Source organism: Tripterygium wilfordii, chromosome 9 (assembly GCF_013401445.1).
Source record: "Tripterygium wilfordii isolate XIE 37 chromosome 9, ASM1340144v1, whole genome shotgun sequence".
Lineage (NCBI taxonomy): Eukaryota > Viridiplantae > Streptophyta > Magnoliopsida > Celastrales > Celastraceae > Tripterygium > Tripterygium wilfordii.
This window is the reverse complement of record NC_052240.1, coordinates 6,104,196-6,121,104: the sequence shown is the minus strand read 5'-3', so window position 1 is coordinate 6,121,104 and position 16,909 is coordinate 6,104,196. Positions and strand designations below refer to the sequence as shown.

At 36.9% G+C, this 16,909-nt stretch overlaps 1 protein-coding gene across 2 annotated transcripts; it reads right to left on the bottom strand.

The window, feature by feature from the left end:
• Positions 1–342: 342 nt before the first annotated feature.
• On the bottom strand, positions 343–13,971 carry LOC120005757 (15-cis-phytoene desaturase, chloroplastic/chromoplastic-like). 2 transcript variants are annotated; one of them, XM_038855572.1, is made up of 15 exons: positions 13,833–13,971; positions 13,419–13,625; positions 13,127–13,259; positions 12,055–12,143; positions 10,098–10,155; positions 9,714–9,869; positions 6,879–7,027; positions 5,922–6,041; positions 4,446–4,659; positions 4,231–4,333; positions 3,279–3,326; positions 2,601–2,646; positions 1,696–1,883; positions 992–1,154; positions 343–808 (listed from the first exon to the last, which is right to left on the bottom strand). In XM_038855572.1, exons 2-15 carry the CDS (start codon positions 13,563–13,565, stop codon positions 749–751), a joined length of 1,674 nt encoding a protein of 557 aa, XP_038711500.1. In that variant the 5' UTR covers positions 13,566–13,625; positions 13,833–13,971; the 3' UTR covers positions 343–748. The 2 variants fall into 2 exon arrangements, with proteins under 2 accessions (XP_038711500.1, XP_038711499.1); XM_038855571.1 differs by having other exon boundaries at positions 13,419–13,950.
• Between the last annotated feature and the right edge of the window lie 2,938 nt (positions 13,972–16,909).

Sequence of the window (16,909 nt, the reverse complement as noted above, 5' to 3'; positions counted from 1 at the left end):
AACTCATTCGACTAAAATGTAAACCATAAACCTCATCAAAAAAATGAACACAACATAAACCATAAAACATCAGCAAATCGATTGTACCTACTGAAAAAAGTTCATTGAATATATAATGCATCTCTGTTAGCCGTAGTTTGGGAGAAATGTACATATAGTCCTTGTTAGACAATTTCCTTGCGATTAGCAACAACGAGCGATTCAAACTTTGAGAGAACATACGAGATACTGTGATGTATTCGAATATGTCGCGTTTGTCTACGCTAAATCTGAGTACTAGCATAAAAATTTTGAATTTAAAAATTTTTCAGCTTGGCAAATGACATGAACATTTTACATAAGTGATACAAACTTGAGATGAGTACACACTCAACTATTTCTTATTTATTCGTTTCATTCTCACGATACAAACCCCAAACTAAACTTGGAAATAAACTCTAAATAATTTACTTAATACCGAGTTGAAATACATATACTTCTATGGATATTTGCTGCAAACTCTTCCACACTCTCTCTCTGTTTGCTTCTACTTCCATATCTAAAAAGAGAGAAGTTGGCATGCCTTTGAAGTAAGGGAGTTTATTGTGAACAAAGAATACATCACAATTTATAAAGAGTATTACAAGCTGAACTTCATACACTGCCCCTTCTTTTCTTTATTGACATGTTACCTGTATAATGTAACCAATTCATAATCAATATCTAAGGGACTCGAGGCTGCTATTGCAAAACTACCTCCCCGGTGAGATTATCGAATGCTTGCTTCTGCCAAAGTTCTTTGTCCATGAGTGGCAAGTAACTCATAATCCTGCAAATTTTAAATCTAAGTCATGTACTTGAGCAGATAAGAAAATCCATTGTATTACATTTTGAATATCCATCTTAATTATCATCAATACACTAAAAAAACCAAACTTTTACAAGTGCAATTATAATAAGGCTTAGAAAATGATAGATGGCATAAAGCACAATCGAGACTAGTATACGGTACCTGTGCAATGGCCTGTGCGCAAAGCTTTCCTGAAAGAACAGCACCCTCCATTGAAGCTAAGTACTTCTGTTTGGTAAAATCACCGGCTAAATAGAATCCATCTATGGGAGATCTCTGTAAAGGGCGGCAGGGTTCACAATTTGGGACAGTTTTATAAACAGACCTGAGACATGTTGATAAAGTATAAGAAGAAAGTAAGAGAAAGAAGTAAACTAATGTAGTTAGAACCCTATTGTAAACACAAATAAAAGGTCCATTATTTCCAGGTAGATGCAAAAACATTAAATATCGAAAGTATTTGACTGCATAACTGAAATCAATGGCTCATTGGGGTCTGAGGATTAGTTGTGGGGTCTTAACAACCCTTTTTGTTTTTTTTTTTGTGGCAGAGACAGAAAACTAAATGCAATGATGCATTATTTCCTATATGAAAGGAATATAACTTACCATCTTTTCTATCCTATGACTATGCCCACATAAAACTTCAAGTAATGTTCCCGACATATTGAGCATCTTCAATGGACAAAAATTTTGCAAATATCTATAAATAACATGTTGCTGGCTCATTATCCTACTCGATGCATTATATGTCATTGAGGGAAAGAATGCCATCTATCTATTGACCAAGGACCACACCACATATAACATTAATCACCATTCATGTTCAGTGGGAGAATTCTAGAAGGAAAAGGTTCTTTTCTAACCTTGGTGTCTTAACAACATGGTACTTCAATATTTTTGCTTTGCTCTGGTCTGCAGAAATTTCATCAGGAAAGAGTTTCGCAAGTTCGTTCATGGTAGCATCAATAATTTCTGTGTCAGTGCAAGAGATCCATTCTTCTGCAGGTGCAAAAACTAACTCTAGCATTGATTGGTTTGGGTTGTAGTATTCCTGCATTATGATGAATCATGAACTAATGATGAGTTTACAAATATAAATGCACTTTGCTTTTGCTGATGATAAAAAAAAAACACAGATGAAAGGTCCAGAAGATTTGAAGGGAGACAGATATTTCAGTAGTTTATCTGTTATTTTTGACAAATATATTCTTAAACATGGTCATTCATTCTTTGTGGTGCCATACCAGCACCATTATCCATATCTGTACAAAAGTTGAGCAAAAGCTAACTGATAGCCTTCTAGAATAAAGTCACGGACAGTACACAAAAGGCTCTGCCAATGGCTGTGGGCATGGCAAGGGCAGATGTACATAATCTTATTCCTAAAAAAAGGTCATTTTTACTTTTGTTACTAGTGATCTCAGGTTGTAAAAAAGCAAAATTACCAATGAGCATGATTCAAAAAAAATGTTTCATTTGTCCACTACTAATGGCTAGAAGTGCAAACCAGGGTTAACATCCAACAATTTGGTAAGCACTCAAAAGAAAATTGTCCAACTTGATGTGTGTGTGCAGCGCAGAACATAATTTTAAAGCTGCCAACATTTTTTCCCAAGCGATAGCTTCATGGCTGTACGAAAATGACAAAATGACTGAAAGAAACGATGTGAATGAAGTTTTGTATCAAGGTGGCTGAAAGTATGATAAAAAAAGAGAGAAAAAAACTGGAAAGAAAGAATGAGAGAAATCATCTTACTGTAGTTCATACCTTGCATGTAACTGACATGTCTGCATAGACACTCAGAAGTGGACTCCTGCACATAAAGCAATGGAAAAAAATTAAGTAAAGATAAAATATTATTTTTAAGGGTGAGAATTACACTAAACTATTATTCCTCTTTGATTTTTTTTGATTACTCAATGGAAGTCGGGGTTTGAGCCTCCACCTTTACGGCAGGGTGACGAGAAACTTGACCACTTGATCTAATGGTGCTCCTCGATATTAACTTAATATTCAACAGACTAAACATCTTGTCTCCACACCTGACTAACCCGGAAAAGGCAATAGAAGAGTTTTGACACAATTTGGTAGAGTCATTTCATCAAATACCCAAATCCTATACCTTATCAATAAGATTCGACCGGAATATAAAGATATGGTAATGCCATGTCTCGCAAGGAATGTTATCATTGCCCAAGACCACGAAAGACAATAATACTAACTCTCCCCATCTAGTTCTACATTTTGACAAGTTGGTAAAGCTTCATCCAAAGAAGGGAATCCATGCTACATTACAGATTTTATGAATTCCATTGTAAGGATTCAAAGACAGTTTATAGAACCTTTCAAAGTCATATGTCTTGATAGTGAACTTGAGTAATATATTAAAGTCAACTCATGTTCTCTAGTGTAAAAATAAATGAAGTGATGAAGTAGGAGTAAGACCTGCTAAAAAGTAGGTGATCAGATGTGTTCTTCATTTTTCTGTCAAACCTGCAACAAGATAATGATAGTGAAGGGCTGGACTGATGATATATGTGGAGAGAGATGTATTGCGTCCCAGCACAAGAAGTTAATTAATAATGGTATGTATCATGTATGGATATTCCACTATTGCATTATTCCATCACAAATTTAGACAAAGGATCGATAAAATCAAGACCTATCAACTTATTCCAATGGGTTCTAGATCATGTGATACGCGCTTAAAGATCAAATTTTTATGCATGTATCTTTCATTAATGGAGGAAGACGAAGGCAACAGGAGAAATTTCACAAATCATATGAGAACCTCAATGCCTAAACATTCCAATGTTCCATTACTCCTTAATTAGATTACAGGGATACAACAAATCCAGCCCTGTCAACCTATCACATTCTGTGTATCAGAATTTCCAAGTAAAAAAAAAGAGCAAAGAAATTAACGACTGCAAGAAAGTTTCAAACAAGGCCTAGAGATAGAGAGAGACAGAGAGAGAGAGAGATTGGGTTTTTTATTCTTTATTTTTGGAGAACACCTCCACTCAAGATCCTCCATTGGAAAGTTTGAAATGTGTCGAGTGGCATATTACAATGGATGGACCCAAGCTCATGAGCCATTGGCTTTTGTGCAAAATTGGGCCACCACATTCTATGTTATTCCCAATTTCAAAGCCAATGAACTTGGGCCAACCCCAAGGTCCAATTTCTAACATCGTATTAGAGTTGAGACCTGGGTGGGATGTATGTAGGATCAAACGAGGACGTGTCTTTGAGGAGGGGAGGCAATGACTCAGAAGGTCCTTTAGTGTAAGGTGACTTGTCATTCATCTTTCAGTCACATATCTCCCTATAAACTTGGGCTAACCCAAGGTCCAATTTCTAACATTTTTTAACTATACTATAATTCAGCACCCACCATATGTGGACATTGATAACTGGAACTCCCACCAATTTCTCCAATCTCTTGAAATATGGTATCTCCTTCCAGCTATCAGGCAAGAGAAGCTTCAGGATATCAACTGGAGCAAGAAAAATGGAAGTGAGAGAGTGAGAGGATTGGAGAAACCATTAACATATATTAGACACATAGTAAACTTTTATTATGTATAGCTGGAGAAACTTTAAGTATACCTGGAGTGGCAAAAACATAAGCATCTCCTTCAACTGTATTTCCATTATTTAGTAAGAAGCTCTTCACTGTCCCATCATCATTGAGCTCAATTTTCTTTATCCGTGAATTAAGCTGAACTTCCCCACCCAGCGACTGAATGTGATTAGCTATGGGTAAGCAGAGTCTCTCTGGAGGATTACCATCTAGGAAAGCCATCTTTGAGCCATGCTTTTCCTGTTAATGTGGATGTTATTGATTCCGAATCAGCTAGTATGATGTTATATGAACATATCACCTTGAATTTATACGAATCACAGGACAAGTACACTTTATTGTCTATACTTGATGGGGAGAGAGGGATTTATTGTCCATACTTGGATGGGGAGGAGGAGAGAGAGAGACAGAGAGAGAGGGAGGGCGGGTGGGTGGGTCTAGAATTTTAAATCCTAAAACGTGTGAATGACAAATGCGTGGTCTCTAGATTACATTGTTCTTTTTTTAATCTGCAGCAAAGTAACCCTGAAATAGGTTACTCAGATTGTAATTCTCTCATGCAGACTTAAAATAAGGACTTAAAATGCGGAATTATGTTTTCACCGTTGATTTGGAATATGTGGGACCCAAAACAGTGACCTCCCTCATCATTTTACTTATCCCCATCCTCCAAAAGTGGTCCGCATTTTAAATCTTTACTCTAAGTTTGCATAGGAGAATTCCTACATAATCATACCAGGGTCATCAAAATCTTGGGTTGAAGGACAGAGAAAACTTCACTTTGAAATGGACTTTGAATTGGATATGATCATAACTAAGGTCTTATATTGGATACAGAGAAAAGGCGGGTAAATGATGCAAGTACCATATATGTTATTCATGTAGAAGCTAATTCAAACTCCAATTATTGATTCAAGTGTGACTATTCCGCCCATTTCTTGTGAAGTGTTTCTCACTTTGGCATATTGAACCTCATGGCTTTGCTTCCAAAATACCTCGCACGATTGATGGATGAATCATGTTCCTCCACGTATAATCTGGCAAATTAATATCCTCCTCAGCAAGGGATAACAGTTGGATAGCTCCATAGATCAGAATGTCATAACTCATAAGACCTACTAGTTTTGTGAAAACTACCACAAGTCTACCCACATCTACAAATGGGGAGCAAAGCTTCAATGCCGTGTATAATCAATCAATCCATCTTTTGTGAGATGTGAGACACACCTCCCAAAAAGGAACCTCATCAATAGTCCGAAATACCTCAACTATAACCCAATAACCATTCTCTCTCCTTCCTCTTTTTCTCCACTGCCTAGTGCATGCTACTTTAGTGTCACCCAGGCAAGATTCTTGTGATAGCTCTTCCATCCAGTATATCAAAATATTTTAACAAAATGACACCAACGATCATTTCAAGAACATTATATCATATAAAATTGGTAAAGTATGAGCTTTTAGCGGATACCTGTAGAGCCATATTGAAGGAAGAAGTATTATACCTGGAGGAATCGGTTCAGAGCAATCAAAATACATTGCATTGATAGTTCATCTGGGTTAATGAAGTTTAGCGCCTTTGACATGGCAATAAACACCTCAGCAGTCACTCTTTCAGGTACACCCTACAAAAGAATGGGTCAAACCTATTAGTATATTAAAACTTACACCACTTTCGTCGGGATTGCACATCATCTGAAAATATCAACTATAAAGATGAGCATTAGAGGTAATATATTACAAGTTGATTATGCAGACAGTGATGAAACGGAAGAAAAGAAAAGGGGGGGGGGGGGAGAGAGAGAGCACGGGAGTGAACTGAAAGTTTCAGTTGTGTTATTTCCTTGTCATTTATCACTGTGCATAATACAGCCATACATAGAATACTACAGACACTATACAACTACACATCATTGTAATGGAGACACTATTGCAACTACACCACCTACTTCACCAACACTTAACATTACACAACCCATAGATTCTTCCAGAAAAAAAATCTTCAGCGTTAATTTGCATTTCCTTGGTAAAAATTCCTAAACACTTGAGACAACTCTTTTCTCAACATCAAATAATTCTGCAACCATAAAAGAACACACCTCATCTTCTATCAATTACTTTATGATCACCAACATCCCAATATCCAGAAATGTAGTGTATGCGAACATATGGCACAGAAAAATCTAGGTAAAATGCATTCCACAAATTGCAGAAGCAGATGAGTCTGAACTATTACCGGAGTCTAAAACAGCACACTTTCATAAAAGTCGAAGGATCTATGACAACATATCATATCAAGAACTCAGATTGGTGCTAAGAGAATAAGACTATTGACTTGGCCAAGTTCAAATGAAGTTTGGGCTCGGGACTCATTCTCTAGCCAACTTACACTAGCAGCTGCTAAATTTCTATCTACTGGATGCTAGCTGTTTGAAAGAGAGAGCTCAAGATATCCACTGTACCTGCTTTTTCATCCACTCTTTAACAGAGAGCCCATCTTGAGCCTCAACATAGGCCTGCCCACCAACTATTGCTGGTAGGAGTCCTATGGCAAACTTCACTTTCTCTGGCCAAGTCAGCATTTCATTGTTCTTCAAAATTGCCCATATCCCTGCCAATCAATTTCATACAGAAAAGTACTGAATTCAAGGAAGTAGTGGCATATCCGATGGGGAATCCACAGAAACATAATTTAAAAAGAACGAAACTGCAAGAGTTTGTATCAACCACTCTAATTCAACAAAAAAGGACAAATAATTATATGATTCACTAGCTAATTAATAATTCAATCTCAGATAGCTGTGCAAAAATCATTGAGCATTTTCTATCCCTTGGAAGATAGTCAAAAAAAAAAAAAAAAAAGTTGGCACTGCAAGTGAGCAGTCAAGCTTTATTTTCTTCAATATTAATTTTGTTCGCCGTATGCAGTGCACATTTCATATCACATACACAACTAAAAATGAACTTTATTCACATAAAAACCAAGGAATTATTTAAAGATGTTTAGACCATTTAACAAGTACAACACCTTCTTCCTTTATATATAAGCTAAGGATGGGACTGAGAGAGAGATGAGTGGCAACATATATGAATGGTGCCTAAAAATTCAATCTGCATTTTTAAAACCATGTGGATGAGTTCAGGACTTAAGTCGACTTGAAAAGTGCACCATTTGTCAAACTTCCAGACAGATTTCTTTAAGAAGCAGACGCAGATTGGTCTTGGATATGGTTGAATCATAAGGGAATCAATCCATATAGCTCAATCAGGTACATGGGTTCAGTGTTCGCAATGTTGAGTTGAATTGAGTAACAGTTGTCAATTTTTCAAAACTCATACATTAACAAGAAGAAGAAGATGAATGATCCTATGCCTCCAAGAGTCACAACTCCTATGTCATAAATTTGTGTCCCATCATTAGCAAAACGTACATCGTTGAACAGACGGCTTGCAAAAGTTTGAGTTGGCCAAACCCAATGTGTACAAAAATCACTACAACACATATACGATTATAATGAATATATAATCAATATGTCAATTTTGAAGTACATGATGCTCATGGTTGGTGCATTCTGCATTAAAAACAACAATCAAGTCACTAGACAATAGATTATACAAAAAGCTGAGGCAAAATAAAGTAGTTATGTAAACATGATGTAAGATTGCTCTCTCTCAGAAAACATGGATAACGCCTAAAAAAATTATTAAAAAAGTTATTCCACGTTACTGAAAAATAAAAAATGCAACAAAAAACCTACTTCAAAAGCTACTTTTGACCAAATTATTTCTGCCATGATTTTTCCAAGAAACCAATCTCAATCATCTTCTTAGTTCTTACCAAAACAAGGCAAATGGTAACACTTTAACTGACTTCTGGAAATGGAGCGCACCCAAAAATTTTAAAATTAAATATTATCCAGTCTTAGTTCTCTCGCACGAGACGAAAAGAATAACATAAATAGCTGTGAATAAACCAAGCCGCGTCCAAATCTACTCAGATTTGGCTCAGTTAAAGAGTCAGTTAGACTCATTTATCAAGGTAAACTAGCCAAGGCCAAGTGTTCTCAATAACTCGTTTCTTCAACCAGTTGGGCATGCAACTTGGCGTGGCTGGGACTGTAAACTTTATGCATCATCTATATAAAAGATTTTTATGTGTAGGATTCATTTTAATCATATAGTTTAAAACTTTTCAAGATTATGGTACAAATAAATCTAAGAACACTTCTTCTCTCTCTCACTCTCATACTCATTACCCACTCCCCCATTCCTATTATATAGTTGAGAACTCTTCCTCTACGTTACTGTCCACCCGCCCCCTTCTTCACTTGTTCATCTAAAACAAAAAAATATAATATAAACATCGTAAAAAAATTCAGATTAAGAACTCAGCTAGATAGCATGACAAGCTTCAAGGTCAAAATTATAAAAGCTTAACAAATTAGACACAAAGGGGCAGGTAATTCACTTGAATTGGTTAGCTTACAGTGCTGCTGCGTACTCTTAATTGCCATCAGAACCTCCATACCACTAACAGGTAGTACCAGATATTTTATTAGCTTTACATTGGCAAGTATGCATGGAAGTGTGTGTAAGTGTTCACTTTCTGTTATTCCGATAGATGTAATGCAGATTATCTTTTGACGGTATTACCCACCCAACCCTCTCTCACTCAGGTAATTACCACTGATAGGTAGAAAAAAATATTTTATCACTTACTTTGGCAGGAATGTGGGGCAGTAAGTGCATCTGTCTACTTTCAGTTTGCCCCATAGATGTGTTGTTTATTATCTTTGTCAGTATTTCGATGTCCTGTGAGATTTTTTCTCTCACAATTACTAAAAATAGAGAATTATGGAGTAACCAAAGGAGCCAAATTTTGGCTGATAAGTGTTCACTAAGCAAGCACTGTGCAATAAACAAATAATATATAATATATAAAGCATTAAGAAAAAAGCAGATTGCAATGGTATGAGTGCCCTGCAACTATAACAATAAGGTAGTAATGCCTTTGTCCAGAAATGTTGTTTTACATTCAAGGAAACATGACGTATATTCAAATTTTCATGGAAAGCAGCCATAACATAATATAGGTTAGGATAATGAGTTTCATTATTCAAATACAAATAAAATAGACACGTGGAAATTTGTCATGCGCTAGTCAGATTTATCTAAAGAAAAATGAAGCAGTCTGCAACAATTTTACAGGTATCTGAGACTGGGACCTATATCATTCTTATGCGTAAAATCAAATCTTTATCGATTCATAAAGAAAGCACTGATACCTAAATCCTTACCATTTAAGGGTGCAGGAAGGATTTCTGGGAAATCAAATCGACTAAATTCTCCCGGTTTGTTTGGCATTGCAAAAATCATAGAATGCTCCTTCCACTGCAACCGATCATTTATACCGAGTTCTCCAAAGAGGTTCTGCACATTTGGGTAAGCCCCAACTTTCCAGCATGAAAAGAAAACGATATAATAAGAACAACGAGAACAAAAGCACTGCTTAAAGCAAATAGACAATTTCATAAACTCTGATACTAGGAAGACTGCAATTGTAAGAAGAGAAGCGAAGCCAAGTAAAGATCAAATCAATTGCAGAAGGCTCTCATTCACAAGTTAACATGAACTAAAAGTTCAGAATCAAGCATCAACAAAAAATCTAAGTCTATACGTACAGAATATATGTAGGCCTGTCTCATACCAGTCTCCATCGTCATCTTTCCATGCAGCGACCTAAAGAGAAAGAGACAAAGTGAAAACATTAAAACAGCTCTACAACTACAGCTAGCAACCGAATCTGAATGTATAATAATTTCATAATTTATTTTCCAATATGCTTCATGCCTTCATCATGAATAGCACCAATGCACAAATATTTCATAGTAAGGTTCAAAAAGAATTAGACATGGTTGAAAACTTTAAAGCATATTCCACACAATAGATTTTCATTGTTTTAGGTGGCTATGTATAGCAGGAAACAGAGAGAGGGGAAGAGTATCTAGCATCAAGGAAGTGAAACCCAAAAGTACACAAAGAAGCTTGACCAATGGCCTCAAGAGGATTGTTAACTAGAGAGAGCACCATCGCTTAATACAACAAATAAAGGCATCCAAAGAAGAATCATGCTGTTGAAAATCCTAGTATTTTGTTAATTCCAAATTACCACGCCTACAGACATTGGAACCAAATGCAGAGTCCTTGCAGAATGAGATTACAGTGAAAAAGATTATCCTCCGAGAGCTCCAGCATAATCTGTCCTCAAGATAAGATTACACTTCTCAATATTCTGCATCTCTGCTGAAGGTAATGTTCCAAGAGAGTACAATAGAGGAAGAACTGTATAACTCAATGATAAAGACTCCTTTTTGAGAGGTAAGGCAGTACATACGAGGAAGTACTCCAGAGGCATTTTTCCAACCCAATGATCTTCCAGATATTGATTGAGCTTCGTACTCCAGCATTACGAAAGAGAATGCAAACTGACCATCCCAACCTATTCTGATGTATTTCCAAGGATTTGAACTGTAAGACTCTTGTCTCTGGTTAGGGATTCATCCATTATTTTGGTGCCATACTCAAAACTTAAAACTATAAACTTCCTCAAGAGATGGTATTTGTCAAAGCTAAATTTCTAAAGCCACTTGCCTAGAAGGCTTTATTGAATGCAGTCAGTGAAAAAATAACCAACAACTACCCTCCCTCCAACACCAAATCCCCCAACCCCCCACTGACACACAGAGAAACCTGCAGTGAATGGCTTCTATTCTTGCAGGAATAGGAAGCAAAGACGTGGCAACAAAAAATATTATCAAAGCACTTCTAATAAGTGTAAGTATCTCAGCCGCAGAGAGATTTTCCCTTTTTAAACCTAAGAGCTACTTGACTATCTTAGTCACTGCTTGTGTCCAGGTACAATCGTCTTCATGCTTGACTCTCAATGGGATTCCTAGATATTGAATTGGAAGGCTGCATCTTTAACAACTGAGAATAGAAGCAATATCCTCTAAATTTTCAGCATTGCCTAGGGGTGTGAAATTACTCTGAAGCTTCGGTCCCAAGATAGCTTCAAAGCCTGCAGTACATTAGTTTAGATGGTATGCCGCTACAACACATCAACCCAGAAGAACTATCAAATACATACAAAGTAGAAGAAAAAAAAAAGTAATATCTTGATGGATCTAACAAAAAGAAATTGCGCTAAGACCCCCATAAATTTTCTGTCATAGGTAAAATTGAAGCAGTCTTTCTTTCCCTGTTTCCTCCCTTCACCCCCTGTTTTAGCAAAGTACCCTGCAATGTGGAGAGGCTGTTTCCAAGATTTGAAAACATGATCTCTAGGTTGCGATGAACAACCTTACGACAAGGCCCAGGATTCACTCTGATAATATTACACTGTAAATTACATTATAAAACCCCTTAAATTTTCATTTCCTGCCAAACATTAATGGGGGAAGCACTACTCCTACCCCTCTCATTTCTCCTTCTAGCAACTGTCTCTTCCCTTTTCCATCCTCGCTAGGAACAAACCATAAGCTTGAAGAAAAAGAATGCAAGAAATTTCAAAAAGTAACCTAAGAAAAGTTCTGGGGGTAAACTTTATTGTAAATAGAAAGAACTATAATGCACAATAACCTTTCCACCTAGAACATCTCTTGCTTCCAATAATATGGGAACATGACCTGCATCTGCCAAATATTTTGCAGTAGATAAACCTGCCAAACCTGCAATAACGACATTGAAATCTACTGTCAGAAGGTAAAGTACAGAATAAATCATTAAACAAAAGCATTTAAGTTTACATCACTCCTTTAAATTTTAGTATCATGCGTCTCTAGAAAGACATTCATCATATCTTTCGATAAAATTACTGAAACCAACAAGCAAAAGACACATTGGAGAACATAAGATATCGACCAAGTATTCAAATCCCCACACATAGGCAAAAATGAACACAGCTTCTCACAGCTCAAAGCCTGCCAGTCAAATATTCTAAAATCCATAATCTAAAAGTTAAATACAATCAACACACATTTCTCAAATGATGTCGTAAGTTAACCTAAAGGCTACTCCCAGCACAGAAAACCCAATAATATACATCCCACAACACAAGTTTGCCATCTTATTGAAGCAGTCCAAGGCAATTCATAAAAGAAACTGTCCTTCATAACTAAAGGAATTCAAAATCAACCCACATCTCACAGAAGGAAGACTTAAATAGGCTAGAAAGGGGAAATCACCCCATCATCATCTAAGGCATAATATAATCCGAACTATTTGAGATTGGCTACATCAATCCCTAATAAAAATAATCTGGAATCCACCATATGTATATTATATTTCCATTTTTATTCCAGTCTGTAGCTACACTCCATTAATTTTATCCTGTCCATATTCTTCTTTATTACATATGAAGGAAAACATACCAATATATATATCATTAATCTTTCCCTAAGAACTACCACAATCACTTTCAAAATGCTCAAAAGTATTTTTGAAATCGAGAGCAAGTGCGCAGATCATATCTGAACCACGAGTCCTCCTTGTATTTATTCCCAACAAAACTGAATTCAACAAAATATATGCAAACTTGACACATTACAGACATGATATCTAACATGAAGAACGGACAAATGATGCTGCTAAAACAACTAATTTTTGACAATACAGCTTTAAAATTTAGAAGGAAAGGAAGATCTTGCATCACCTGCACCAGCAATTACAACCTTCAGTGGCTTAGTTGGCCTTGGAGAGGTTTGAAATGATGAAGATAAGACAGCAGCATCTATGAAATTTTGAGTACTCTCGAGGTCTGGCCTTGGATAGTCCACACAAACAACCTGCATCATACACAGATAACTTATCCCACTAGAACACTGAGTGCATTTTTCAGTTCCATAGCTGATTCAAACTGAACAACGAACAAATTTTTGTTCCATTAATGGTAAAACGGATACACAATGCAGAAATGAAATCATAAGAGCAAAAGAAAACAAAACCTTCAAAGGGCAGGCACCCCTGCTTGGCCTTATTTTAACAGAATTCGTACAAGGAAGTCTGAAACTGTTACCCACGAACTCGCTGCCTCGAAATGATAGTGCACTGTGTTTCAAGTCCAAAGCAAGAACAGCCCCACAAAAAGCCATCTCTTCAAAAAACCAGTTTCCAAATTAGTCTTCAAAAGATTTCTCCAACTCTCAACGACCCTGAAGAGAGTAGCGTCAGTATTCGCCCCAAAATCATTCATAAAAGATCAAAAGCAAACCACATAACATTTCTCAATATTTCGCCTCTCTGGTGCTTCATCAACCTCAGAATTCCAAATCAGCAATCTTCTTTTAGAATTCCAGAAGCAAGAGAATTCCCTCAAAATCCCAAATTGAAACATAAAACATAGAATTTCATGCGCTGACCTTTTTGGGCACTGGGTTGGAGCAAGAAATAGGAAAAGAGAGAAAAAAAGCATTCAACAAGCACAGAGAGCGTGAGCGAGTGGTGGTGGAAATGGACAATGTGTGAATTTGGTGGACTATGTTGTAGTTGCCTCCTTTTGGTGGAAGATGGTAATGAAATAATAATAATTAAAAAAAAACGATAAAAAGATACTTTTGATCCCTCAATTATGGGATAAGCTTCATTTTTGTCCCTAAACTTTTTTTTCTTCCATTTACGTCCCTCAACTATTGAAAAGTATTATTTTCGTCCTTTTAAGTGAGATTGAGGTTGGAAAAAACCTGATCTGACGAACAATATGATGCCACGTAGGATTTTTCAATGGCCGGATTTATTCGAGGGATAAACAAGGTCATTTCCCATAGTTGGGGGACGAAAAAGGAAAAAAAAGAAGCTAAGGGAGGAAAATGAAACCCAACCAATAGTTGAGGGATGAAAAGTACTCTTTTGCCATAAAAAACTAACAAATGTTACTTTTGCTGTAGTAGGAAATTTAGCTGTGATTTTCAATCAAACAATAAACAGCAAAATATTCTTTGTAAGAAATCAAACTGCAAAGTATACATTTGGTCCCCAAAGTATACATACGATTGCGAGTGCAAAGTATACATTTGGTCCCCAAAAGTATACATACAATTATGAGTGTTTCAATGTTTGTAGTTAGATCAATCAAATTTAGGGGTCGGCATTGGACCAGACCGGGCCAAGTCGACCCGAAAATATGAGATCCAAACCCGAATTTATCATTCAGGCTTAGGGTCAGACATGGGGTAAAAATGAAACCCTAGACCCAGGCCAAGCCCAAATGAGTCATGTCAATGGGCCGAGCTTAGTTATTATTATTTTTTTGACATATATATAGATGAGGAATTATTCTATGCGCACTTTAAATACGCATCACTTTTTAAGGGTGTGGATGAGTGAAATGACAAGTGGGGCCCACTGTTTTGGATCCACATGTTTCAAATCAATATTTAAAACATAGGTGCGTATTTAAAGTGAGCAAATTAGGTGTGCATAAGAGAATTCCTCTATATAGATACTGAACAAAAAGTAAAAAAACATACCAAGACTTTGTCTAATAATTATCAAATAATTGATAAAATTGATAAATTTCTTTTTTATCTCATTCTTCATCAAGATGAAGAAATCAATGCATCCCGATTGAACCTCAAAACCGGAGCCAAAGCAGCTTCGCCCTCTCATGCTTGGGCGCCAGCCCCCCCTTCCTGCCATGAATGAATTCACCCAGCTTGTCCGCATTCTTGGTTGAGCTGATCTTCATCGATCGTCAACTTCAAACCCTGGCTATTGAGTCAATCCATTCTAAGGCCATTTCTCTGCGTTGAAAGGCCGATTGATGGTGTTGTCCTTCAGAGCCCCTACGGCCTACACACATATACATATACATGCACTAGACATATATATATATATATATACACACACACACACATATATATACATGCAGTACACACCGTGTGTAACACACGGTACACATATATATATCTATATATATATAATGCATGATGTCATTGACTAGGTTTCGGGCTCAGGCTCGGGCGAGCCCAAAGTTGTTTGACCGTTGTTTATTTGCTCTGCGGAAGTTCGATTGTGCAATCCCTTTTCAAGAAATTCATTGTCATGAAGAATTATTTTGGGTTCAAATACATAATCTACCACTACTGGTGATGACGAATACTCTTGGATCTTTTATTGGTGGAACCATTGGGCGTATCGAAGATGTGGATACCTTGAGTGATGGTTCAGGTTGGGGGCCCATTAAACAACCTTTATTATGAGGAAATAAAATCCTAATAGGCGGTTGGGAGATTACAATTGCTTTTAAATATGAGCACCTTCCCAGAATCTATTTTCAATATGGTCGTATTGTGCATGGAATGGAGGTTTGTCTAGTGACAGTGGATTGTCGTCTCCATCGCTCGGGATAAGTAGATCAATATGGTCCATGATTATATGCGGAGACGTTCCTTCAGAATCTTATAGGGGCTATGGTTGTTGACCAATGTGGTAAGAGAGGGGTTGATATTAATGCTGGGAAGCTAGCATTGTATCATCGAAACGGTTGAAATCTCAATTTTCAAGCGATATCTATATCGATGATATCGAGGCGGTGACTGATGTTCAGCCCCACCCGACTGAGTGAGTTTACTAGTTTGAAATTGTCGGGGGCTTGTGAACCTTCTGACAATTCATGAGCTACACCAAATGGTGTTACGGAAGTTGCCCGACATATGTTTCCTCATGGAAACAAAACTAAACCATAAAATCATGGCCTTGGGGTGCCAGCACATGGTAGTAGTGGTGGTCTTTTGATACTTTGGAAATCATATGTCAACATTGATATTCAACATTATTCCCTAAATCACATCATGAAGTTGAGGAATAGCTGTATGGAGCAAGAGTGGTTTCTTACTGGCTTCTATAGTCCCCCTATTTCATCCAACGTCAGACGGCATGGGATCTCCTCTAATATTTTGTACCACCAAAGACAACATCGTGGTTGTGCGTTGGAGATTTCAATTCTATATGTGACCTCTCGAAAAAGAGTGGAAGTGCTCTGTGGATTTGAGAAATATGGACAGTGATGGTTCCTTAATGGTTTATAAAAGGTGGTTGACGATGTCAATAATAAGGTGATTTGCCAGGACATTACAAAGGATAAAGTTTGGGAGGCCTTACGACAAATTGAACTATCCAAAGCTCTTGGTATATACACCTATCCCCATCAAGCATCATTTTATAAGAGAAGTAGGCATTGATGAGTTGCTATCTTTTGAAAAGTATGTAGGGTTATCAACTTTGGTTAGACGCTCTCGCACTGGCACTTTGCGATATATTGTAGATAAAGTTCGGGTTAAAGCTTCCCAATGGACCAACAAATTTCTTTTAGGCTGGTACAATAGTCTTGATAAAATCAGTTTTGCAAGCCATTGCAACATATAATATGCAGGTGTTTAAGTTTCCAGTATCGTTGTATAATGACATAAATCAATTTATCAAGAAATTCTGGGGGGCA

Bases quoted from the DNA above. Each gene is read 5' to 3' on its own strand.
- LOC120005757 (XM_038855572.1), bottom strand. From the start codon at position 13,565: ATGGCTTTTTGTGGGGCTGTTCTTGCTTTGGACTTGAAACACAGTGCA. The intron at 10,156-12,054 runs GTTATTGTGCAT...CTTTCTCTTTAG, and splicing joins GAGATGTTCTAGGTGGAAAG to GTCGCTGCATGGAAAGATGA. The intron at 809-991 runs GTACCGTATACT...TAAAATTTGCAG, and splicing joins GCGCACAGGCCATTGCACAG to GATTATGAGTTACTTGCCAC.